Source organism: Oreochromis niloticus, linkage group LG13 (genome assembly GCF_001858045.2).
Source record: "Oreochromis niloticus isolate F11D_XX linkage group LG13, O_niloticus_UMD_NMBU, whole genome shotgun sequence".
Taxonomy (NCBI): domain Eukaryota; kingdom Metazoa; phylum Chordata; class Actinopteri; order Cichliformes; family Cichlidae; genus Oreochromis; species Oreochromis niloticus.
Genome location: NC_031978.2, coordinates 24,503,036 through 24,529,559, shown reverse-complemented (window position 1 = coordinate 24,529,559; position 26,524 = coordinate 24,503,036). Strand labels below are relative to the sequence as shown.

Sequence of the window (26,524 nt, the reverse complement as noted above, 5' to 3'; positions counted from 1 at the left end):
ATGGTGTGGGAACACAGAGCTTGTGTCGGGTTCAGCAATCATAGGCAACAATAGGCTTTGGGAGAGGTTATGGCTGAATAAAAGGACTATTCGTTCATTTCTGAGTGCTTTTTACAAACATCTAGTCTCATGAAAATCATAGAATTTATCCAGTCTCCAAAAAAAAATGGATATATATTACTGAATATAAGCACTTATTGAATGTCACTGTCTCTGATTGATCTTAGCTGACAGCTAACTTTTGTGAACTTTTATCTGGGGTCACTTTTCAGAAATCAAGCTGGAAGCTCAAAATCACTTTTAGACACCAACATTAGAAGGAACTTGCTGCCATGTGGTTTGCAAGTATTTATTTTAAGGACAACTCAGTGCCAAGCAATGATGTTTTTTACTACTTTGCCTGGCATGCAGTCAGAGAATGCATAAGGTCTGGAAATCTCAATCTGTATTAATGCCCATGTTCTAATCCTGATGTAAGCCACCATGTCACTTCCTCGTGTACTGCTGTACCGTTGGCTTGGCAAAATTCAGCAGAATTGCCCTCGCATATGGCTTTGAATTATATAAGTATAGAGAGGAGGGTGATGAATTTTCTGACGTTTTCCGTGAGACTTTTTCAGTGTCGGGGTGTAATCATTGCATAACTCATGCACGGGAGGCTTGCAGACAGAAACACAGGTCAGATGTGGAAATCCACAAGAGGTGTAGTCACACGCTGTCATCCAATTAGAACAAAGTGATCTCTGAGCAACAACTAATCAATTCACTTCAAGACACCTACTCACAAACAGAGCAGCCAGACTGCAATAGAGGGCTAAAATAAGAGCCTTTTGTTGTATAAAACAACTGCTAAAAAAAGGGCTGCTAACAGGAAGAAAAATTATGAACTCCAATGTAACTTCAGTTAAAAGTGTCTTAGAGTAGATGCACAGTCTACTTAAACTATTTTTTGCATGTTATTGTGAATGTTTTATTGCTCGCACTGAGGTAAGGTAATATCACTACAGTTAGTTTTTATTATTTGGACAATTGAGCCACATCTAGGATGAAAGCCTATAACAGAAGCTGAGTTAATAAACGCTGATCCATATGCTTTAACCTGTCCTACCTGTAGCGACATCGTTCAGCCTCTCGCTTAGATAATAGTCATTAGGGTTGAGGTACGGGAGCTGCTCCATGTACTGTTTAGGAATCAGGTACAGGACTTCCGCCACATGTCCATCCTCGATGATGGACATACGTTTTACCGAGCTCTTGCGTTTTACTCGGACGCGGTTGACGCTTTGGCTGCGGCTGGAGCTGCACAGTTTGCTCAGGCTGTTGAGGTTGGGCACAGTAGGCATGGTGCCCTGCTCCCCTTCAACCGTCCCACAGAGAAGGGCGAAGCACTGCAGGTAGACGTCAGCCAGCGTTGGACTCAGACTCGCTCTGAAATGCTTTCAGCCTTGGACATCGGGGGTGAGGGGTGCTCACAGAGGCACAAAAGCGAAACAAAGGAAGCTTGAAGGGTAAATTCAAAAGAGCGCATCATTAAATCTTGGCCCGGTTTCAAGAGCCGATGAACCGCCTTTGGTTAGGGTCCCTCCATCCATCACTTCAGGTGCCCATCTTGAGGCGGGCATGCAGGCAGCAGGTAAGACCAACACTCTGCTTTAGGTGGAGCAGAGTAAGACGTAAGGAGACAAGCTTACATTATGAGTGTCTTCAGCCCAACCAGCTTGGTGCCTTAAGCTGCTTAAGGCTGACGTCGAGCCACGATTATCTTCTGGGTGGGGTTTGATTTGTCTTTACGTTTTAAGTTCAATTACGCTGCTAAATAACAAGATCCTTTTTTTAATCTACTTTACATTAAGTTAGGTTCACACACAGAAAGAACAAATGGATCATTGTAGAGCATTACACTGACCCAAAGCATTCTTTCAAGGTTGGATTGCCTTGGGAGTCTGCCAGTCCCTTACAAGGTCAACAACCAGCAAGGTCGTTCCAGCAGGCAAGAACGCACAAATTCAGCAGGATCAATAATATCTAAAGACACTGTGAATACATTAGTGTTAAACTTGAAATGCAGACAAGTTATCCCTCCATTAGCATTGAAATTGACAACTACATCAATAGGATTTTGCTAAGTTACAACGCAGTAAGAACACATGTTCTGGGTTTGAGTTAAATTTGCTTCTGCAAAGACTTGCACAATGCCTTTCCATCTTGGCTCATTTCCTCGAGCCACGAATCCATTCACATTCCTTGGAAATCTAAGTTTTTCATGAGGTAAAATCCACTGACAATAACCCACTAATGCTTTAAACCAACTGAAAATATGATAGTTTTGTTGACACAGAGTTGCTAGGAAATTGCTGCGTAGTCATCAAACATATTTCAACATAATATCAACTAAGTGCAATAAAACAGAAAACTCCCTCCTGACATCTTAATTCCATCAAGCAGATAAGAGTAAATCACACGTGTCACGAAAGAATTAAACCAGAGTAGCGCACACTTGATGAAAAGCATAGCAGACAGTGACAAAGCACAAAGTATCCTTTTAGTCTGGAGATGCCCGGCTTGGCCTGCACTTCAAATTTAATGAATTTCCTCTTTGTCTGAGAGGGTGCACAGACAGGATATCTGGAGGTAGACTGGCTGCGTATAGTGCTATTACCATCAGGTACTTATCTAATTTTTACTTCCTCTGGAGTCTGCTTGCAACCACACCTTCATGCAGACAGTTAGACTTTCATTACAGGCAAAATAAAAAGTGTGACAGTGAAAGAACACGTACAGTCTTACACCCACACACGAGGACACATGTACCTGAGAGTAGCTGAGGACATAGTACTCTGCTGCAATGTGGCACTGCCCTCCAATCGTCATCCAGTCTGTGGTATCTTTGCCACAACTACCCACACACTCGCAACTCAACACGCTTAGAAAAACAAGACTGCTGTCCCTGCGCAGCTGAAAATCAGTAGAGCACATAAAATGCATCACACACATTCGCACAGCCTCTGCTGTTTCTCCATCCTTATCAACACAAGACAAACACCCCCCCTCTCTTACCATCTAGTCCGAAGCAGGAGGTGATTTTTTGGGCGTAGTTGCAGAGCCCATCGTAGCCAGGCTGCTGCCTCACTGTATTCCTCTCCCCCATCTCTACACACTCCCACACACACCGTCCCGTCCGGCAGTGCTTTCACTCCTTCCACTGCTCATCAATTATTCAGGCTTTTGCCAGGACACATGCATGCGCGCGCACGCCGACCCTCGGAATTCGCACGTACAGTACATAAACACACAAACACACTGGGAGAGAGAAAAGTGCTGAGGCAGAGGGTCGTGCCGTTGCAGCATGAGCAGCCCTCTCCGGTGGTCGGATGAGAAGGAGGCATCAGATTGGGTTACTGCAGGACGGAGCCGTGCCTCCTTTTTCATCCACCACTGATCATCAAGATAACACTGCACTGAGACAGGTACGCTGTGGAGGATGTGCAAACTGGTCAAGGAAAGGGCGGGGCAAAGCAGGAAGTGGAGGAAAATCACAAATGTACTAAGGTTTATGAGGCACACTTTCTTTGTTCATAGTAACTTGAAGTCCTGCATAATGAAATTACTTTCAGGACAAATTAAGTTACCTATAATTTTTCAGGCCCACAAAATTCTTGTGACTTTCATTAGTGCACATAAACAGCATGTAATAAAACGCAGAACTGAGTTTGTAAGTTACAAAAATTCTTTGGAAAACAGGACGGCATTTCTTCACAGTGATAGTGATGAAAGAACAAAAACATTACCTCAGGCAGGGGAGAAACTTCCCTTAACACCATGCCTAATTTCTGTGGAAAAGTCCTAAGCCACCACTCACTTCATTATACTTTGCTAGGAAAATGGGAAATAAGTGCGGTGATTTATTGAAACATGTGTACGCATATATGGAAATACTGTAAATGAGAAAAACAAAGAATTGGTACAATTTTAAAGAGCTTGAAATATGAACCTCTTTGTTCTTCAACACAGCCTGAACTCTATAAGGCTACAAAAATAATTTGGGTACATAAGTAGACTGTAAAATGTTATATTTAATGGAATCTGATCAAATTAAATTTACTTGATTGGTTTATACCAGGCACATTTTCCTCAATGATGAATTTTATTTGATTTATTTATTTAAATAAAAAAGCTTTGATTTTGATTTCAGTTGCATTTTACTCAAAATTATTGCTACATGTTTACTGAAGGCAAAGAATACTTATTTTAGGAAAGCATTCTTCTAATTTATTTAAGTAATCTTCAGGATTACTTGACTGGAGGCCAGTCCATGACTGATAGTGTTCCACTGTGTTTCTATCCAGGTGCGCTTTTACTTCATTGGCACTTTGTTTATGATCAATCAGACAGTTTCCAGATGGTATGGTGGATCAAATCAAAATGTTATTTTTCTTCTTTCATAATTCCATCGAATTTTGACAAAATCCCCGACACCATTGGCTGGAATGTAGCCCCAAACATGATATAACCTCCACTGTGTATTAGAGACTCATTGCTGTACCTCACTCCCAACATCTGTACATATGATGTAACAATGATTTTAACCAAAAATGTTCAAATTTGACCCGTTGCCACTAATTTCCAGTGCAGCTTTTGCATATTTGGCACACCTCACGCTTTTCTCCCTGTTTCCCTTCCTTTATAATGGCTTTTTGGCAGTGACAATTCAACTGAGATCATTTCTGTTGAGGCAGCAGATTGATCAGCTGAAGGGCCAGATGTATGTCTCTGGTCCTGTGTCAGCTCTTTGCTGGATTTTTTCCTGATACTTCCAGATATTCATCGGTTGTAGATAGCTTTTTAGGCTTACCATTTCTTCTTTTATGCTCCATTTGTCCAGCTTCCTCAATTTTTTTTATGGATACAATGCTTTTTTTCAGCTAATATCATTCGCTGTAGCATTTTTCATAGATTCAGCAAGTTTTCTGTTATGTGTAGAAACAACACTGAATCGTCGCTGTAAGTTAAGTGCATTTTTTATGCCTGGATGATTCACAGGTCAGTGTTAATAACTGCTTTATATTCTAGGGTCAATACAAAGCATCTTGAGGTGACTGTTGTTGTGATTTGGCACTATATAAATAAAACTGAACTGAGTCTAAGGAGCTTGGAAAGAAAAGCATCTAGACTTCTTTAGGTTGCTTGAAGACGTTTCACCTCTCATCCGAGAAGCTTCTTCAGTTCTAAGGGTCAAATGGTGGAGAGTCCCAGATTTAAACCCAGTGGGAATGTCCCCCCTTAGAACTGAAGATGAGAGGTGGTCTTCAAGCAACCTAAAGAAGTCCAGACGCTTTTCTTTCCAAGCTCCTTAGACTACGATGACCTGGATGACTGAGAACCTTCACAGACAAAACTGAACTGAAATGAATTGAATTGAAGTTTTAAGAGGTTTAATAAAAAACAAACAAACCCCCCCCCCCCCCCCCCCACACACACACACACACACATTTGTCTGAAAATGTTCAGGTACTGAGTTAAAAACTCAGTGAAAACATACTCAGTATCTAAAGAAAAACTTTCTTTGAACATTGGTTTCCTGAGAAAGTCTGGAGAACTATTACTCAAGACCACTTTAAAAAAGTGACAGGACAGTCTGGCTCCTTAGAAGCAAAATATGAAGAAATGAGGGGTGGCCAAAAACCTTTCTACAGTTAAATACATCCGTAACTATTTCACAAATCCTGCTAACATACTAACTAAACTGATCATTTAATTCGCTTGGTGGGTGTAATTAGACATTTAATTACACCCAACTGAAAAATTCTTTAGGAAAAAACATATTGGGCATATTTTCAACACAATTTAAGGCACTACAAAGCAGGAAACCACATATAAAATCCAACATGCCAGTCTCAACAAGACCCTGGGTGTAGTTGAAAACATCATAGCCCCACATATCAAAGCTCAATAGTCCAACATGTTGTAAAGTAGCAAAGAACTGACAGCAAATATCCAGCACAAAAAAGTGATTATGCCAAATAGCATAGCTGCTAGTTCATTTCTTTTTTTTACTTGATTTTTCCAATAATGTACGGTCGGTGGAGAAATTTGATATGCTCATCTCTCAAATACCACCACAATGTGACCTTGAACAATGCACTTAAGCCCCATTTGCTCTGGCTGAACTGCTCAATGGCCATTAATAGCAGATGCACACAGAGCAGCTCATAGGTATGACTGACCAGGATAATGGTTTTATGAAAAATAAATAAAAATTGAGTTAAGAGATTCTAGACAAAAGCAAAAAAAGGACAGGAAATACGATGAGACTCAAAAGCCCAGAGAGAGCAGCACGCCCGCGAGGGTGTTTTATAAGGTGGGGTGACTAATGGAAGGGCATCGCTACTACTGAGGTAAAAGCCGATGGCCTTGTGCTGATAACAGGGGTGGGGGGTGGGCGACTTCAAGGCTGAGAGTACAATAATAGCTTATACTCTCTGGACCACTGAAGGAGAGGCCCGTGATCATAAAGGTACACTGGCAGGAGAAAGTGTAGTAATTTGTGATGATTTTAAACTTCCTTTTTGCTCTTGGATGAAAATCAATCACCAAACGTGCTTTAGTTCTTTCCTGTATACAGTGAAATATTGATAATGATACCACTAGAGGTCCAAAACATGAACCGGGCAGACCATTAGACACTTCGTATTGACATCTTGAACATAAATCTCGAAGGAGAGTGGTCATTAGTTTAAATTACACACAATAGGGAACTGCATCTAAAGCAGCTGTTACAGTTTGCAGGTTACATTTTAAAAAGTACTGTTAAAAATTACTCTCTATATATTGTGTCATAAGACATATGGAAAAGTAACAAATTCTCACAACTGAGAAACTGGAAATTTTTAGCTTTTTGCTTGAAAAGTGACTTTGCTGAAAGCAAAATAGCTGCAAATAGTTTTCTGAAAAATTAGATAACACTTAAAATATGGCAAAAAAATCTGTGGAAATATATTCTGATAGGCCTCAAGATATTGAAACATATATGCAGATTCTTTACAAAGTAAAGAAAAAGAACGCAATCATATTATGATAACTAACCATACCAAGACATGCCATGTCACGTGATTTGATACAAACTTGTTACAAAGTAAAGACATTTGTGGTTGGTCGATTATTTCTTTGTTGTGATTAGACTTCATGGCAATAATTCTATTTAGTTGTCCTTAAATGGTGCCACATTTGTAAGACAAATGCATTTGTGCGTTGAGCATCAAAGTATGTGGGCAGCACCCATGAAATATTTGCCAAACAGATTTCTGCCACTGACTCTTGTTTGGTATCGTTTATTGGATTGGATGATTGAAGTCTGAAGAAACAAGACAAACTTGCCATTTAACAATTTATTCATCTAACAAACAGAGCCCTCTGCAGCATGTTGAAGAACCATGCAGAGCCACAACAGCCTGGCATCTCCTCCTCGTGCTGGGCACACAGTCCTGTGGGATGGTGTCTTATTCTTTTGTCACAAGTCAGCCAGTGTGGTTGTGTTGGTCACTCTGGCACGAACAGCACGCCTATGCTGATCAAACAAGTGGTCAGTGGCCACTTCATCTTCTCCACTCCCAAATTCTGGTCATAGTCTCTTATAAACCCCGCTTTGCGGGATGTGCATTGTTATCTTGGAGGATAGAGTTCTCTAGAAATATGGTATTGGTATTGTCCACTGGTTGCAGAATCTCGTCATCACCATCATACAGAACTTGGCCTTCCATTTGGAACTAGGGCTCTTAGCTTTGCAGAACACCAGCTTGAAGTCACCCTATGACGCGAGCCCTAACCAGATCTGTCAAATGTGGCCTGTTTGGAGCAGACAATAACTGACCGCTCTACCAGGGTCCAAGCTCGCATGTGCAAGAGTCAAAAGGAGAATAAGCTGTTTGGCACTGACAAGAGATTTGGCAAATTTTACATAGGCGGAACCCACATACTCGACTCTGCTGCTCAACCCACAAATGCATATTTATTATAAATTGGAAGCATTTAAGGAGAAATAAACAGGCTTTCCAGCGGTATAGGATTTATTGCCAAGAAAGATTGTTACACAAAGGAATAATCATCTATATTGTTTTATACTGTAAAACATGTAATGTCAGATGACTTGATGTGACATATTGATGAAAAAGGTCTTGTTTGTGCCTGATTTATCCGCATATTAGTAACCTCATGTTTATCTAAACAGCATGGAGATGGCTGGCATATACAACCATAGGATGTAGGATGTAGTTAATTCTCAGGAATGGTGATTGGCTGTTTGCAGGAGCTTAAGTGTGCTAATCACATCTATGTTCCACAGGGGCACTTTTCAAGCAGTGGGCTCTTAGCTTCATCGATCTCCACCAGCAGATACAGTAGCCCACATCAGTAATGGGGGGGAGTTCAAAGCCATCTTGCTATACAAGGCTCTGTCATATAGGGTCTGGAGGGGAGAGATCTGCTGTACAGTCAGCTTCTTCAGAAAAAAAAACAAAAAAAAAAACGTTGCTGTTTTACCCACTAAATGGATCAGACCCATCATAATAAATCAAACAGCAGATTTGATATAATAACCCCGATGCCATGTTTTGCTTTTTATTCAGCTCTCGGTCAGTCAGGCCATCTGATCACAGCCTATAGCAGGAACAGCTGGATGCTGTGCCTGAGAGCAAGGTCACCTGACAGAAATCCAAGACAGCATAAAAGCCTGTGGAAACAAGCTCCTATTATCCACCTGCCCGAACTGTTTGCTCATACCCAGCCAAAAAATGTCAATTTTGCAAAAACATCTGGACAACTCAGACTGCAAGGAGTTATAGTTTGCATTTAGCATGCACTTTCTAAAAACAATAAAATTAATAAAATTAAAAAAGGCACTTTCTATCACCTGATCTCACCGGTTAATCCCTTACCAAATGATGATTATCAATCGCCTGCTGTGTCCTGACTATTCTCCACCATCAGTAAGCAGGTTTGAACTAATGACACGCACCTCCCTGATTAAATGAGCAATCAATGAGCAATCACAGAGCTGCTTGTCATTTTAAGGCTTAGATCTATCTTTAGGTTTTATGGAGAGAAACGAAGTAAGTTGTAGGCTATTAAAAAAAAGAAAAAAAGGGAGAAAGACTGCAGCGGTGGAAGCTGTAGTTTCAGCTATGCACCGGTGTAACCTACTTACAATATCAGTGTCATTACCGCAGCCCGATCCTCCGTAAGACGGTACAGCGGGACTCCCTTCTCCATCTCACCCATCCTCGAACCGAGATCCCCTCCTCCTCCTCCACCACCTCCTCTAACACCAAGAGACTTTCCCCCCGCTGTATGTACTGTTATGAAGGCTTCTGCGGCAAAAGATACTCACCTCTAGCAGACATGCCCGGTAGGTAGAGTCTCTTCTTTCTTTGCCGAGATGAACGGGAGAGGATGGCCCGGTGCAGCTGTGGAGAAGGTTGACAGTGTGATATTTCTGATGCTTTAGGTTTGAGCCTGTCATTTATTGGGATTGAGCGCAGGGACACACATACAGCCTGCGATTTGGTGGACTAAACTAGAACGAGCGGTGAAGAGGCACTTTCCAGCGACAGGGCGTGTCCTGGATCAGACAGCATCCCTTTTCCCCCCTCTCTTATTTTCCAACAAGTTTGTGCCCATATTTGAACCTAATATCACGGAATTATTAAGGAATAAATTAAATCATGCTTGAAATTCCTTGCCTGCAGCTGCTGTCGGCTCACCTAAACGTTAAACCGGGTATAGCCTACTTTCTGCCGGGGATGACTGTGCTGTTCTGGACGTGAGTTGGCCTAAATCATAAAGTTGACAGGCACTCCGGAGATGTGACTGTTGTTTTCCCCCGTTTTCCCATTAATATGACTACTTCTCCGAGATATCTGGCAAACTCCTCCCTCACGTAAACTCCTAAACTTTACTCTTAAAGTGACACTTTAAGCAAGCATATAAACTCTGTCCTGCAGCGGAAAAAACGCCTAATTTCAGATGGGAAATCAGTGCATTATCAGGGAGAGTATTTATAGTTATTAATTAACACTTCACTTGAGCTTATCAGTAGCTAAACCTGTGCCACTGAATATATGAAGCGAACTTGTTTAACTGAATGTTGATCACAGTTTGTTATTGAGTGTATTGGTTTATTATTCAATTAGTATGCCTTGATAGTTGTCAACCATCAGAAGGGCTTGTTTAGTGCTCTCACGCCCCCTGGTGGTTGTCTCCATGACAAGCGTTTGGCGAAGGAAGTGCCACCGTGTCCAAAGTGAGCCTACGTTGACTCTCTGTAGACGTCTTGTTTACAGTACCTGTGCCAGGCCTGTAAAGTCCTGTTGTCGACAACGTGCTACGTGTTTTATTGCTTACATTTTTTTCTTTCGTTACAAGGGTCATTGTATGAAACCTCCAATCTGGATCGAGGTAGTAGCAATAGGAAGAAGAAGATAGAGGAATTCTCTAGGTCTTCTCGAGAGAAACTAGTCCAGTCGAAGAACAAAATGTTCTCCAAATTTACGTCCATTCTCCAGCACGCTGTAGAAGCGGTAAGTTTTTAACCGACGCTGGGGTTTTTTTCGTTGCCTGGCTTTTGTGTTACGTCTTTCTTTTGTTTTCCAGACACCATATATCACTACGCCAAACATAAGGCTATCGTAGCTAATTGTTAAGCTAACCAATTAGCTTCGGCTAACGTTAGCGCTTTGTGTTTTTGTTGTCAGTTTGCTCATTCTGGTTACCTATGAATGTGCCTGAGTAAGTGCCATGACAAAGTATTAAGTAGCCTTTTTTGTAATTGCAGCACGTCATCTGTCTGCATGTAGCTTGGTAAACTGAGCTTGATAGATGCCGAGTTAGCTTATAATACCACCGAGATGCTAAGCTAACATTGTAGCTAGCTATCCCGTTTCAAACAGCAGGCTCTCGTCTTCAGGAGTGGTGTCAGAATAATTGGGTAACCGTGTTTGATATTGCGCAAACGCCTTAACTTTATTACCAAAGGGAACGTGTGTGAGTTGTCCTCCTCAGCAGTATTTAAGAACTCAGTATTAGCATGCTATCAAGCCAGGCAGACAACTAGCTAGAAACCAGTAATAACGTGCCTCAGCTCTGTTTTCCAGCTGTTTGAAACGACGCACCATACAGGCAGCTCAAAGTGAATAACTCTGCCTTCAGATGTGGTTAGAGTATCCAAAAAAAAAAGAAGCAGTTACTGAGTAAACGTCCAAGATCAACTTACAACTCTGGGACATACTGTTATATTTGTTTATGTATTTTAAGTAGATTTCCAATAGTAAAACTCAAATGTTACCTAACAACGAAATTTTTTACGCCATTATAAATGTTTTTGCAAACTGCTGGGCTTGAAATGCGATCACATCACAATCAAGGTGTCTTGTAGCTGCACATGAGAACCATTTAGCACGAGAATATATTAATGTCTCTGTTTGAAAGTGAGTGATATATGTAGAAATTTAATTATAATCATTAGTCTCTAGATTATCATAAGCTCATCTTTCAAAATTTCTTTTTCAGCTTGCCCCTTCGCTGCCATTACAGGAAGACTTTGTCTATCACTGGAAGGCCATTACACATTATTACATTGAGACTTCTGGTAAGGACTGTCTGAAATAATAAGTTAGAATCTATATCTTGACATCCACACAGATTGATGTGGTGATATTTTCGGGGGGGTTCAACTCATCAAAGACTTCTTATGCATAATATTGTTGTATTTCGAATCTTGTCACAAGTAGCTTTGTTTGGTTTTGCCTGATGTTCTTATGTTTGATGCTGTCATTTACTGCACCAAAAGAAAAGAAGATTAAATGGAAAAACTGGATTTTACTGTCCAGTCAAATTGAGAAATATTGGCTGCCATCAAAATTAACTTCTACTCTCCACACCTGTGGGATAAATTAAAGATCAAACTTTCCTAATTATGCACTGTGTCAGAAAGATGACTGAAATATTTTATAAATGCAACTACAAATGAGTTATGTTGTTACTAGCTGTGCTTCTGTATGTGAACAACAAATGAAGCTGTTGCGTGGACTGCTAAAGATTGGTGAGGGATTTTCCCCTCATGTTTTTAATATTTCTCATATCTTTCTATGAATTTGCTTGTTAGATGACAAAGCGCCAGTTACAGACACCAACATCCCATCCCACCTGGAACAGATGCTGGACATCCTGACCCAGGAGGAAGCCGAAAGGGAGTCTGGAGAGACAGGACCCTGCATGGAGTATCTCTTACACCATAAGATCCTGGAGACTCTCTACACCTTGGGCAAGGCAGATGTAAGGCACTCATACTTTTGCTAACTACATACAGGAAAGAAAACATATAAGATTTTAGCTATACCTAATAAGCCCCTTTCACACGCATGCGCCTTTAATCTAATTTAAATGTGTCAGCTTTTTATATTAATGAGCACCATTCGTCTTTTCTTTTCTCAGCATGACACAAGTCTGAGTCCATGCTGTCGTGTAAACAAATAGACACACAGAAGATTATGACTGTGTGTATGTCTCAAGTTGCTCTGTTCACTAAAAGAGATAGTTGTGGAGAATGCTGTTAGCAATAACATGGGGTGGTGTGAGAAAGCCGATGCAGTCTCCATCTCATTGTATTATGGCTGATTTACACTACCGCACTGAATCTCTGTAGAGGCTACTACATACACAAGTGGCTGATGTCATAATGATGGCGCATTATGTATTAGTTACCTTGTATCCTTATGTTTTATATGTAGTTGCTGTCGATAGAAACAAATACAATTCTCAGGCTTTTTTTTCCTCTTCTAGGTCTTCTAGGTCTAGGTCAGTGTTCTCTTGTTTTTTCCATATATTTGTCCCTGAAGTTGTTCTGCGAGTCCTTATATTGACACTATGACTATTTTTTTTTTTATAATGAGTTGATGATTTTAATTCTCTCACTGATAAATTAAAATACTTCAGCGAGAAAGTAGCAGGAAATATACAGGTGGAATTGAAAGTACTGAACAGGCCAGTTAAAATAGTTGACGGCTGCATTAGCACAGCATTTGGCTACATTTCTAGTGAGGTGGAGGTCAGGTTATGTTGAAGGGTTTCAAAGGTGTTTGCTGTTACGAAATAGCTGTGGTAAAGATATCCTGCTAAAGCATAAATCTCCACTTACTTTGGTTGTTCAATAGTCTGTTTGATTATTGTTCCTAAATATATGATAAGCTGTTTTTTTCTCTTCACTTGAAAAAAATTCTAAGCTTAAGGATTTTTTCACTTTCCAGCTTTAACGATTAGTCCATAAACATTAAAGAGACAGTTTGAGCCTTTAGTTGCTGGAGGTGCACATAAAACTCCTGAAAATTGCCAAGCAAGTTTCATATGTCCTTCATTCAGACTGACATGTTGTTGTTGTAAAATACAAATTTACAGTAAATCCTTACTGCCGTGAAGATGGTGTCAGTGACTGGTCAGATTAACAAGAAACAACTGTGACAATATAGACGCCCATTTAAGTAACCTGACTGTCACAACTGGTGTGCAGCACATAAATAGACTTTTTCTGTCAGTGTTGTGTCAACGTCTGAGTGAAGCTGTGGAGAACAGTCAAGGTTAAAGCTTTCTGTGTCTGGATGTCATTATGCTGTCACTGTCACAGACTGATGGAGCCAGAATTGGTATGTTTTCTATTGTTGAATAGCAAAGTTGAGATTTCAATTGTGAGCACTGGGTCTATGGAGGTTGGTGTAGGCTGACACTTTCTGTCACAAGTAGTAACAGTAAATACAAAAACTGTCACTGGAATCATGATATACTGGACTAAATAAAGTTTAATATATGGTGTTTATGTGATTTCCCACCAGTGTCCTCCTGGAATGAAGCAGCAGGTGCTCACCTTCTACACAAAGCTGCTGGCACACATTCGACAGCCCCTCCTGCCACACATCAACGTCCACAGACCTGTACAGGTGAGAAGTGCTGCAGTCTGGATTTCCTAAAAATATTCTGCTAACTGACACATTATGTAACTTGCTTGGATCTTGTTTTTCTCCCCTGTGACTGTGACATGACTCTGTCAGAAACTGATCCGTCTGTGCGGTGAGGTGCTTGCTGCTCCTACAGAAAACGAAGAGATCCAGTTCCTTTGTATAGTCTGTGCCAAACTGAAGCAGGACCCTTATCTCGTCAACTTCTTCTTAGAGGTAGGCTGCTAGGACACCAGAGATCTGCACAATTGGGAAATATTTCACAAGCAAATATGATTTTTTATTTTTTTTAAGCACTTCATTCAGAGAGTATGTCTTATTCCTGACGTTGTCTGTTAGAATAAGTCAAAGAGACCTGAGATAAAGAGTCCTGTGGCAACGGAGAGCGCCTTGTCTCCAGACACTGGTCAGTCTCTGGCAGAGGAACAAGCTGACCACCAAGACGAACCACAGGCAGCAGCTGCTGTCTCCACATCCAGTCCAACAAGTAACAACAACAGCAACAACTACAATCTGGTCACCTCCCTGCTCAACCTCACAAAGAGTCCTGTAAGTGTTCCCTGTATGAAGATGATTTATTTATGTATGTAAAGTCTTTCTCTTTAGAAGCTCTCAGTTTGTAATTATGAGCTGTGTCATATATTTTTCCTGTCCACAGGATGGCAGGATTGTGGTGAAGGCTTGTGAGGGCCTGATGCTGCTGGTCAGTTTACCAGAGCCTGCTGCTGCCAAGTGTTTGACTGAAAACACCGAGCTCTGTGAGCTTCTCACCGACAGGCTGGTCTCCTTTTATAAAGCCCTGCCACAGTCTATGGACCCCTTGGACATTGAGACTGTAGAGTCAGTCAACTGGGGGTAAATTTCTCAGTAAAACTTCATATTAAATAAAGTGACTCATAAATACTTATCTGCAGATCTGATTATTCCTGAAATAGTGTGCTCTGCTGAAAGCTATTTTTAGTGGTTTTATTATCCGCGTTGAATCAGTCCTTTAATACCTGTATTTTTTCCTCTCCCTCCTTTAGTCTAGATGTATATAACCTGAAGGAGGATGCTGCTGTCTTCACAGGGAAGAGGGCTCTCATCTCCTTCTTGTCCTGGCTTGATTACTGTGATCAGCTCATCAAGGAAGCACAGAAGGTTCTTACCCAGTGCTGACTCACTGTATTTTGATGACTCATATCATGAATAGACAGAATAAAAGACAGTCTTTCCAAAGAAGTTTTTTTTATTTTAATAAATTAAATACACAAAAGGCTGAACAACATTTTTTGTCTTGTCTTCACTGTCTTGCAGTCAGCAGCTGCAGTGATGGCAAAAGCAGTGAGAGAAAGATTCTTTGTTTCTGTGATGGAACCACAGCTTATGCAGACGTGAGGCCCTCTTTGAATCATCAATCATCATGTTTGTGGTCCTGTCAGTGTGCTACAGGGGTTGTCATGACTGCTGCTGTGGGTTTGTGCATTCATGTAGGTCTGAGGTTGGCATCCTGACCTCGACAGCTCTGCTGAACAGAATCATAAGGCAGGTGACATCGGAGGCTCTGCTGCAGGAGATGGTTTACTTCCTGCTCGGAGAGGAGAGAGAACCCGAGACTTCAGCTACAATCGCTCAGAATCCACTCAGACACAGACTCATCGAGCACTGTGATCACCTATCAGATGAGGTTATTATACTGCTAATGGATGCATCTTTACCACTGTTTATTTCTGCAAACCCAACTCATTCAGGCCTTTTTATTACACTTGTGTATACTGAATTGTAGCTAACATCTTTAAGAAGCATAAATGGCCATCTGCCTTTCAAGGACTTTGAGTTCCAGCGAAACATATGATTAACCCAAAGCCCATGAATTTTAATTAGTATTTGTAAGAGCCATTGTAGTCTTTTTCATCAAACAAAAGGCGGCTGAATCATCTGTTTGATTCTTCAGCAGTCGCTGCCTACCTTTCTGTTAGTGAGAAAACACTTAACTAGCTTCTTTACACTTATCGAATGAGAAGAGCCTTACTCCTTTCTCTGTCCCGCCTCAGATCAGCATCATGACCCTGCGGCTATTTGAGCAGTTAATCCAGAAGCCCAACCAGCACATCCTCCACAACTTGGTGCTGCGCAGCCTGGAGGAGAGGAACTACCTGGAGAACAAACCACAGGAAGAGCGGGAGCCGCTGGAAAATGGCCAGCCTCATGATGCTGTGTAAGGACCCGCCTATGACCTTTAACCTCCCCTGAGCTGCTGGATTTACATTCTTGAAGATCCTCTGCACAAACGCAGACATTTCGAAATAAAACGAATGCATGAAGTAGCTGTGTTTTCAAGATATCTCATTACTTCTCATGCATAATTAATTAGTGTGTGTTTTAATTGGTCAAATTCCTCTGAGCCTTGATTATGTAGGCTCACAAAAATGCAACTCAGCTAATTATTTGCATAAATCAAGGTTGTGCGAAACTGAAACATAATGAGAAATAATTTGCATGTTTCTTCTTGTGCACAGTAATGAAAATCTCAATTAAGACGAACTCTCATGAGGGCTTCTTTCATTTAGTAATTGATTGTTTTCCATATAAAAGCATTCAGTTGCTTGATGCATTAGTGTTTTAATATATTTTCTCAAATAATCAATTTAAAGCCTTGAAAGACTTCACTCTCACTGACAAATTATACAAAGCTCCAAGCTGCCACAGACACACAAAGGGCCATAAAATGCTGTGATGCAGATGTGGGTTTTCTCAAATGTGCAGGGGTCTGAGGCAAATCAGTTTATGAATAAATGTTTTCTCTGCAGAGATCTTGAGGAGGATCCACTGTTTGGTGATGACCTCTCTCCAGAGAGGAAGCTGTCTGGGTCTGACTGGCTCAGCACCTCTCCACCGCAAAGTCCTGACCATTCAAAGTCTGAGGGGAAGACAGAAGTCCACAAGATCGTGAACAGGTGCGCAGTCCGCTCATGGTGATGCACCGTGCATCGCTCAGCTCAGTTCTCACTGTTAAACTCTGTCACCTGCAGTTTCCTGTGTCTGGTCCCCGATGAGGCCAAGTCATCATATCACGTCGAAGGCACAGGATATGACACCTACCTCAGAGATGCACACAGACAGGTGAGAGTGCTGTAGGTTACTGTAAAGCTTGTGACACACTGGACAACAAATAGAGAAAAATCTATCACAGTGCTCTCTGGCACTGTTTTGATCCCCTGACAGTGCTGCAGCAGCTCCTTCTGTATTGCTGCTCATTATTTTTCTTCATTGTTATTCTCAGTTCAGGGACTATTGTGGCATCTGCCAGCGGTGGGACTGGAGGGGAAATCCGAAGCCTTTTGAGAAGTGTAACTTGGACATCCCGTTCTTTGAGGGCCACTTCCTCAAGGTTCTCTTCGACAGGATGGGTCGCATCCTAGATCAAGTGAGTGTAATCTATACTGCCGTATTTTCATAATTCAGATCAAGTGCTTGCTGTAGTGTTGATATATGCATTGATTCCTTCTTACTCCTCCATTCCAGTAAAGCAAGAGAAGGTAAAAAAAAAAGTTTAGCTTTAGTTCTAATTAAATAAGTAGTGTAAATACAGCTGTCGAGTGAGCTTCACACAAATTAAAATGAAACTAGTAGATTATTCAAACTGATTTAATGTTCCCACACTTCCAGAGGTTATTAGATTTGCTGCAGTCAGAAAAAAATTAAACGCTGCTGCTTGCAGTTTACTGTGAGTGATGCCTCTCATGTTGGGCTTACAGAGATTACAGAGATATTCTATTTTGTTTGCTTAATAATGACCAGTGAAGGCCAGAACTTTATGGTCATTGTGAAGATGACTAATAAAGATTCAAAGGAAATATTCACTTTTTGGAACACGGGTTTGTTTCAAATCCACACGGCCCTTCTACTCGCCAGTGTCCAATTTGCATTAAACTTTTAATGATATGAAATTGTAGCTTCACATTAAATACTCTTCACAATATGTATTTTTGTTTATTTTCAAAAATGGTCTGTCGACCCACTTTGAGACTTGTGACTTGCCACGAATATCTAAAAAAAATATTAAAGATAAAAGCCTGAAATTTTCCCTGCCCTTTCTTACCACCAGAATTAATCAGAATCTGTAATCTGGCACAGATACATTACAAAGATGTCAGATAATTGACTAGTAAAAATATGAAAAAAAATCTTATATTTGAGTACACACTGATAAAAAATTTCACAGTGCAAAAGACAACTAGTGAAAAATTCTCTGTGATATATAGTTGAATTTCACACTGTAAAATAAAGCGTGCACTTTACTTTTAACATCAAATTCTGAGTTATAAAAATGAATAAAATGTGATTTTCATGCCGCTTTCATGCTGGGTTGAGCAAATATAACAAGCTATACCACAGAACCAACAATAAAATAAATTAGCTTCACATATCAAATACTTGTCCAGATTTAAAATTTTACAGCATGTCTTATATATGTTCGGACTTAAAACTGTGACATTGTTTTTGCGAATCGGAGATGCTCAAGCAGAAAATGAATGAAAAGAATGACACATGTAGTCAGTCGGTTATGTAAATAAACTCTCACTTTGTGTTGTTTTCATGTTGTTACTTTATGTGAAGGAAAATTTTTAAAACTCTTGATCAGATCATTTTTGTTTATTTACATCTTCTTGCCTCTCTGTCTTCCAGCCCTATGATGTCAACCTGCAGGTGACCGCCGTGCTGTCCAAACTGTCTTTGTTGCCACACCCTCACTTGCATGAATACCTGCTGGACCCTTATATCAACCTGGCCCCTGGATGCAGGTCTCTGTTCTCTGTCATCGTCAGGGTAAGGCGCCCATCAAGATTGTAAGCTGCAACTTGCAATCTTGTTGCCTTTTAAAATAGTTGACCAGGATGTGAGGAGTCATTTGTTGTCTTCAAAGGAATTGTGGTGCACAAGACGGCGATTCGATGGACTCTGTCACTTTGGGAATGAATGGGATTGAGTCGGGAATTACATGCAATCTCTTTGTGAAAATACGATGATTAACTGCAATTAATCGGTGAAAATATTTCTCAAATATTGACATAGTTGCTGCAGAATGACAAAGATGTTTGGCAAAATTGCTTTTATAAACATAACCAGTTGGAAACCAGTTCAGTCGAGTCCCCTATTGCAAGGAGACATGTCTCAGATGAAACGATTGTTGGCAACATGTTGTCAGTCTGTCTGGGAGTGATTGGACTCAGCTCATGTCAGATTGTTTGGAGACAGTTTGCCTCCCAGTAGTTGCCCTGTACAAAAAAAAAAGTGGTCACTGCAGCTGCTTGCAGTTGGACCCCAAATGCAAAAAGATTTCAGTGCAACCCCTGGGCAACTAGCAATGTTCCTGGTTGCAAGGAGGTAGCTGTCATATTTCATCCCACTGTGACTGATCCATTAGAGTGTAATTATCTTATCCATCATTGATAGGAGACACTTCATTGCCCAGAGCTCAAAGCCCAACTTTAATTTGTGTGCTGGGAGATTTATTACTTTTCTTGATTGATTAGTGCTGCTGCGTGCCATTTTGAATCTGGCTTCCTAGTAATCTTGCTCACCCTGCTTCTTACCAGCTACAACACCAAGTCGTTTTATTCTGGGAATCAGTTCAAATCCATTAAATCTGAAGTGGAACACAATGTAAAAGTAGTTTTAGATAGTAGTAGATGTGATTTACTGCTGTTGCTCAAATTAGCTGCTGTGTTGTTGTAATTGCTCTGCATTCGTGTGTGTGTGTGTGTTAGGTTGTTGGCGATCTCATGTTGAGGATTCACCGTATCCCAGACTTCACACCCAAACTTTTGCTTGTGAGGAAGAGATTATTAGGCCTGGAGCCAGAGGGCATCACGTACGTACTTCCACATGATTCTGGGTCGTATGTTCTGAGGTGATTTTCAGGGGATATTCTCACCTTTCTGTTTGCCCTCCCTTTAGTATCGACCACATGACCTTGCTGGAGGGGGTGATTGTGCTGGAGGAGTTCTGCAAAGAGCTGGCAGCCATCGCCTTCGTCAAATACCACGCAGCTGCCTCGTCCTCGCCATAATCGTCCTGCTGTTCGTCCATCTGCCTCAACCGGGCAGACAGGTCAGGATGGAACTGGGCTATTGGAGGTGCCGTAGTACCGGTGGCACAGGGTCGGCAAAATATTACCACTAACTGTTCATCTCTGTCAGACTGTTAAAGCCCACGACGGTTGTCATCACTCCCCTTCCTCTGACCTCTCGGGCTTCACTATAAAATGTCTCGGTCTTGTTTTTGAGCACAGACAGACACTGCCCAGCCAGCAGAGGAATAAGAGGAGGAGGAGAGAGGTTGGGGTGCAGAGAAATGTTCACTGGACTCTTTTGAGCCTCTGCAATTTTTCTCACAGCCCCATCCTTCCATCTTTGTTTTTCACCAGCCAAAAGATGACAGCCCTGTAATTTACTACATCAAGGACAAAATATGTTTGTGTATTTATTTTCTGTCCCATTACCACCCATCTGTAAATGTCATTGCCTTAGTGTGGACTCACACCTTTCAGTTAAAGAGAACTGTTTCCTTTTGAAACATTTTTTTTTATCTTTATCCCTCGCATTGTTGTCTGTTTGAAGACAAGCAGAATCATCATGCGCGTATGTGTACCTGTAGTTACATATAATGAGCTGTAGTGTTTGAAGATGCTGCGCTCGTGTTTTAAATGCCAAGTCATCGTATTTATTTGTCTGCTTTCAGGTTGCCTTTTTTTTTAAACTAATGTAGACAGTCTGTGTAATGACTGACTGAGAGGATCCTCTTTAGTGTTCATTTTCTTTCCTCAGTTTGTGCTTCGCTCTGAAAGCTCATCTGTAATCACCGTCATCCAAAGATATCACCATCCGTCGCTTTTTGTTAAATGAAAATGGTGAATTTGCAAATTCTGCCAATTTGCACATGGACCTTCATTGCACTTGTTACATTATAAGTTCATTAGTTTGTCGAGACGTCTTTGTGCAGACTGCGTATCCAGTGTTGGAATTTTCATACACCAGTGTTTGATATATTTTAAGACATGCTTGTTTTATTTGTGTTTGCACGCATTCTCTATAATTATCGATTAATTTATTTGATCCATTCAAGGGAAAACACGGCAAAACCAACCCTATTGATTTTATTTATCAGTGTCTTAAATACGACTTTGGCCATGCAACACCATGTTTTTCTTCCTTTTGTTGGCTTATTACATTTAAAACTTTCTTTTGGGTTGTTTGCATCTACAAGTTGTAAACAGTTCACCCACATTTGGATTTTAACTTTTCCTCTTTTTTGTCCAATGATTCCCAAGAACCACGATAATTTAGATTGGAAGAAACCCTTTAAAAGGAGTCCAGTTTCCAGTTAGGAAACTGTTGGAGTAGTTGTAGGAGCTCTGAGCTCCTTCAAAGGTTATCATGACTTCCTACAATGTGTTGCGTTTACTTGCAGTGTTACTTTTATATCCAAATCTTGAATGACAAGGAAATGTACTCGGTGCTGTGTATTGTTGGGGCGGATTATGTGCTCGTATGTTGTGCGGATTTCTCGGGATGTGAAATTAAGCGTCTCGGCTCACAGATCAATTATGAATTACAGAAAGGATTTGAATTAGTCTGTATCAAGATGCTACTTAATGTAACTTTTGTTGCTTGTGTGTTCCCAGTGTGAATGTTTCCGTTCTATGGGATGGTCTTTGAGCACTGAGTTTGATTTCTTTGCGTAATTTTGCTGTGGAGAATCATTCATTGAAGCCATGACTCGCTGGTCTTGATCCTTTGTTTTTGCACCCATTTCCTCCTGGCCCCACCTCGAAACCATCACTTAAGCTACATTATGCAATTGCTTGCAATGAATCAAATTTGCACATCGTCTTCATCCATGTTTTTAATATAAATTTACACATCAAAAAGCTTTTTTCTTTCTTTTAAATATTTTGTTGCGTGAACCAAAAAAAAGAAAAGTCGAGGATGTCAGGAGAGTAACATTTCTATTTTAATTTTAAACTTTTTTTTGTTTTTGAACCTGTCAATTGTTCACATTTTTTTAATCAACTATGTTTCCAACCCTTTCTGTATAGTTGTATATTGTAAGTGTACAATAGCAATAGATATACTACCTGGTGTAAATGCATGCTTCTACATTATTTTTCAAAGGCAGTCCAGCCATCTGTGACGATTTCTCTGCTGTCAGCACTTTGGTCTTGGGAAATAAGACGCCTTACTTCACACTGGATTTCTGAGGGCTCCTAGAATCAGTGTGGAAGGGGTTTCTGCTTCTTTGCAGTCTGTTGTAATCTTACTATGCTTCTCTTATGTTACGTGGGCTTGTTTTGGTTTGTGAAGATATACAGGACTCTGTAGTCAAAAATCTGATGCCAGTTAATTTCATGTCTTGTCATCTTAGACCAATCACTGTATCATGTTGATCACTGCTCATCTCTTAAATAGGAAGAGTGTTCTACTTCTATCTCATTGGGGTTTCATTCTGTGATTGTGCGATGGCTAATTTAAACAGGAAAAGGCGCACGCTCGCGCCTCCCAATGCTTCAGAATAACGAGAAGCAATCACTGCAGTATCGTGCGCACTCAGAGGCATCGGTTCATTTATTCCTCATCAGCTGTCTTCATCACTGCTCTTATACACACACACACACACACAAAAGGTTTCATTCAGGACAATATGGTTTTGACATTCTCCGTCCCAATTAAAAAAAACAAAGTTCCTCAGCAGGAGATGTGGTCATTCTTTGAACAGTTCGTTGTGTTTCATCTTGTTTTATTACAAAAGTTCTGTACAATAAAACAAAAACACACAAAATAACCATTTTCTTTCAACAACATGATTAAAACCACAAATTCTATTCAGTAATCCCCTTTCAAATAAGATTTCCTATGTGAGAACTGAATGCCCGCAACATGTAATTTTTCCTATGCAAACAGCCCTGCAGGACGACATGACAGCATGAATAGAACAGAGAAACCATCGGGCGTGAAAATGACCTCGCTTGCCAGCGAATAGCTGAACAGAAGTGGGCATGGGAACTTTAGCCTCTGTCAAATTTTCTTTGGCTTCAAGCCTGCCATGCTCAGTCGTCCAACTAATTCTGCAGAAATGAGTGAAAAATCGCACTCTCCGGGCACAGCAATGGATTGTATGACAGGTCCAAAGTAATGTGAGGTGGTGTGGAAATAAGTAAAGCTCCCTTTTTGCCGTGCATTGACTTTTCTCTTTTTTTTTTAAAAAATCAGCCATGGAAGAGGAGAGGCACTATGGTGCAGAAAGAAGGCTCTCAGTCTAATGACTCTCATTCTTAATGATTGTTGAGGTACATACTGAGATTGCAGTCAAACAGGGTCTTACACTTATAGCTGAAGGGAGTATAACATAAAGCACCTGACGTCACTTTGCCAAATTAAGAGATCCTCATTCTTAGAAAAATAATTCTAGTCATCACTTGAGCAACAGTGCTTTGATTGTGTGCTGAAGAGCAATGCAACGTCTGTACAGTGCGATTACCTGCCCTTGTTAAAACCAGAGTTTGGTGCCCGGTGCCTTGATGCGGCTTTATTAGCATCATTACAGTTAACAGATGCTAATTGGCACTCTGCTTTGACGAGCCAGTCTTTCAAATATGGTGGCATTACAAAAATAAGTGAACAATCTCCATCTAATGTCACTTAAATATTCCTTTATGTCTCTAAGCGTGAACACAAAATGTAAAAATAATAATAAAAAATACAGATTTGTGACAAAGGAAAATTGTTTCCACTGGATTGTCATAGTTTAAATAACTTCTGCACTAGAAGTGCCAGGTCCGGCTTCATTTGGAAACCTCACATGTGAAACTGATGTAATACCAAATGGAAAGTTTCCCAGCCCCGCCCTCCCTCAAAAAAGGATGTGAAGAGTAAATGAAAATGATGATGTACTTTGTGACCCAGCTACCCAGAGTCTGAAGGACAGTCCTGCAAATGTCACAAAAGAAAAAAAAAAAAAAAAAAAAGTCCAAAAAACATCCAGCGTTCTTTCTCCATCTTGTAGTGAAAACTCCCAACAGCGTGACAGTATATACCAGCATATGATGGTACATTAAATTAATTTACACTGACATGTAAATAATTCTTTTTCTTTATCCAAATCAATTTCATGTACATACAAAAACCACTACATTTAAAAAAAAACAAAAAAAACAACAACTACATGCCGTTGCACAAAATTAACCAGGATAAAAATACAAATCATCAATTTAAAAAAAAAAAAAAAAAAATATGTACATTTCCAAATCGATTTTATTTTTTAAGTCGATAAGCATCTCCCCGCCCATTTACAAACCTCAGATATGTGCGCACACACTGACACATGCTTGTGCACAAACTGCTCACACTGGAACATTCAGACAAACAAATGTCTCTTTGGCTGGTGTGAAGCTGTGGCACTTTGCAGTGTGTGTGTGTGCACATGTAATTACATAATGTCAAAATAAAGGAAAAAACCACACACACACACGCGCAAAAATAACACCATCAAACGGCATAGAAAATAGGTTCCGATGATGGATTTAGCGCTATATCTCCTATGCATTTTATATATATATTATATATATATATACCAAAACATACTGTGTAAGGGTCTGCCACACATATGCCCTTGATTGTGTGTGTGTGTGTGTGTGTGTGTGTGTGTGTGTGTGTGTGTGTGTGTGTGTATGCGTATATATGTATGTATTATAAAGTCACATTCAGAAGTGTGATGTGAACCCACAAAGGAAGGCATCAATAAATAGAGATGTCAGTCAGTGTGTGTGTGTGTGTGTGTGTGTGTGTGTGTGTGTGTGTGTGTGTCCGTCCCTGGGTCTGCCGTGTTAAACAGCTCCAGCCGTCTGTCAGTCACTCTTTGAGTTCTGTGCTGTTCACCACCTGGAGCTCCGTCAGGTTACTGCTGCTGCCGCTCGACTGCTGGCCAATCACCATCTGGAAGGCAACAGAGCGATGTCAGGAGACACTACATCAGACAGCCAGTCGCACGTCATCACATCACACAGCGCGCAGCGCAGATGGAGATCCCGCTAAAGTGCATGCCATTTATCACAGAGTGATGCTGCAACAGATGCTGATGTTTTCTCTCATTATGTGTGTAGGCTGCAATCTTATCTATTAGGAGACGTTAGATCCAATTAAAGGACTATTTCACCTATTTCAGTTCAGTGGGGGGGATTTTCCCATCTGCATAAAGTATAAAATACTGATTAATTAGACATCAATAAACTCCTAAATATTCAAGTTCTGGTTTCCATGCACTGATAAGGTGGTTTTGAGTCTATAGCATGTGTAGAAAACAAGTAAGACACTATGCCAGCTTTCATTCAAAAAACAGGGGCCACAGGGCTCTACAGAGCCTGTGGCCTCCTGAGTGCCAGTGCTCTGTTAGGATGCATTAGTGCGGTCACATGGCATGCTGGTTGCGTAGGGAATTTGAGAGTTTCACTTGTAAAATGCAGATCTTGCCGTACTGGGTGTAGCTGCACTGCTGAGACAGGGATCTGCACCGTGCCTGGAGGTGCTGTGAGGAACACCTGAGGGACACCACCTATGTGAAGAAAGAAAAACAAAAAAGTAAAAGACACATTGATTAGAATGAATTGATTACACTTTTTTTAATTACAACACAATCCACATGAGCCACTCAGTAAGCTGTGTGTGCTCGGAGCCTCACCTGTGTCTTGGGCTTGTGCGTGGGACACCTGCATTGCCGAGGTCCCCTGGGAGAAGGCGTTGAGCACAGCCAGCCCGCCGTCTGCCAGCGCGGGCGTGGAGGCGTACATCACTGTGTGCGGGCTGGGGTACATCATGTGACCTGCCACAGACGTTGGCACTGACGAAGTGACAATGGTTGCTGGGAGACTTACCGTGGCTGCAAGAAGAGCCAGAAAGGGAGAGAAGCGTCATTCAATGGGTTAAGTGGTGTTTACGCATGCTGGCCAGCAGATGGCACTTGATATCTATCCAAATTCAACCGCTAACTCCTACTCATGCAATGTAGAGAGGCAATATTACTCCGTCCTCTGGGAATCAACTCATCCAAACAAGACGAGAGCAAAAACAAACAGTGCACACAGTAAGAATACAACATATTATGACCTTAAAGGATTTTCTTACTAAAAATTAACGATCAAAAACACACAAAGGGATCCAATTTCCACTCACCATCATGATGTGAATAATTATGTAGACTGTAGTTTTAATGTTGTGGGACCAGTGTAGTTTTTGTTAAACTTTGGTTCACTAAGAAAATCTACAAACCCTGTTTGGAACATGTAAATCTGCCTGAAAGAGACATGAGTGTCTGTCTGGTTGACCTACCGGTGGAGTTTGTAGAGGTATGGGAGATCTCAGGGCTGCTGTCACTGTTGGAGGTGGGCTGGGCGTTAGGATGGACCTGGATAGCTTGGAGCTGCTGGGGTACCCCTGGGCCTGGAGAGACACAGCGGGCAAAAAGCCACTACGGTAAGTCATCAAACACCTCGC

General features: G+C 41.0%; 3 protein-coding genes across 20 annotated transcripts in view; 1 reads left to right on the top strand and 2 right to left on the bottom strand.

Annotated features, from left to right (window-relative positions):
• The window catches only part of ablim1a (actin binding LIM protein 1a), a 41,889-nt gene extending 32,287 nt beyond the window's left edge, over positions 1-9,602 (bottom strand). For 3 of the 12 annotated variants that reach the window (XM_025897479.1, XM_025897486.1, XM_025897477.1), the window contains exon 1: positions 1,109-1,130. Coding sequence is in view for 5 of the 12 variants with exons in the window: in XM_025897482.1 (XP_025753267.1) it covers positions 3,058-3,148 (91 nt within the window). In the remaining 7 variants the exon portion in view is untranslated. Of the gene's footprint in view, positions 1-1,108; positions 1,230-3,057; positions 3,392-9,382 lie in introns of those variants that run through there. The other 9 variants (XM_025897481.1, XM_025897489.1, XM_025897483.1 and 6 more) reach the window with 7 other exon arrangements.
• On the top strand, positions 9,384-23,015 carry fhip2a (FHF complex subunit HOOK interacting protein 2). Of its 2 annotated transcripts, none has more exons than XM_025897497.1 (18): positions 9,384-9,400; positions 10,417-10,571; positions 11,560-11,638; positions 12,155-12,324; positions 13,875-13,979; positions 14,091-14,213; positions 14,337-14,546; positions 14,656-14,852; positions 15,023-15,137; positions 15,294-15,370; positions 15,471-15,663; positions 16,031-16,194; positions 16,787-16,933; positions 17,009-17,099; positions 17,260-17,403; positions 18,666-18,806; positions 19,748-19,851; positions 19,938-23,015. In XM_025897497.1, exons 1-18 carry the CDS (start codon positions 9,394-9,396, stop codon positions 20,047-20,049), a joined length of 2,334 nt encoding a protein of 777 aa, XP_025753282.1. In that variant the 5' UTR covers positions 9,384-9,393; the 3' UTR covers positions 20,050-23,015. The 2 variants fall into 2 exon arrangements, with proteins under 2 accessions (XP_025753282.1, XP_005473950.1); XM_005473893.4 differs by lacking the exon at positions 9,384-9,400 and adding an exon at positions 10,209-10,294.
• Positions 22,503-26,524, bottom strand: part of srfb (serum response factor b) — a 24,838-nt gene continuing 20,816 nt past the window's right edge. For 3 of the 6 annotated variants that reach the window (XM_025897499.1, XM_005473895.4, XM_005473896.4), the window contains 4 exons: positions 26,360-26,470; positions 25,713-25,910; positions 25,510-25,586; positions 22,503-24,970 (listed from right to left, as the gene is read on the bottom strand). In XM_025897499.1, the coding sequence (XP_025753284.1) occupies positions 24,887-24,970; positions 25,510-25,586; positions 25,713-25,910; positions 26,360-26,470 (470 nt within the window). In that variant the 3' untranslated portion in view covers positions 22,503-24,886. Of the gene's footprint in view, positions 24,971-25,484; positions 25,587-25,712; positions 25,911-26,359; positions 26,471-26,524 lie in introns of all 6 variants that reach the window. The other 3 variants (XM_013269070.3, XM_025897498.1, XM_013269069.3) reach the window with 2 other exon arrangements.

What these genes read in the sequence shown, in the direction of transcription:
- fhip2a (XM_005473893.4), top strand. Translation starts at nt 10,255, where the DNA reads ATGACAAGCGTTTGGCGAAGGAAGTGCCACCGTGTCCAAA. An exon ending in ACGTCCACAGACCTGTACAG is followed by an intron (nt 13,980 to 14,090) that starts GTGAGAAGTGCT and finishes TGACTCTGTCAG; the next exon opens with AAACTGATCCGTCTGTGCGG. An exon ending in TGTTCTCTGTCATCGTCAGG is followed by an intron (nt 18,807 to 19,747) that starts GTAAGGCGCCCA and finishes TGTGTGTGTTAG; the next exon opens with GTTGTTGGCGATCTCATGTT.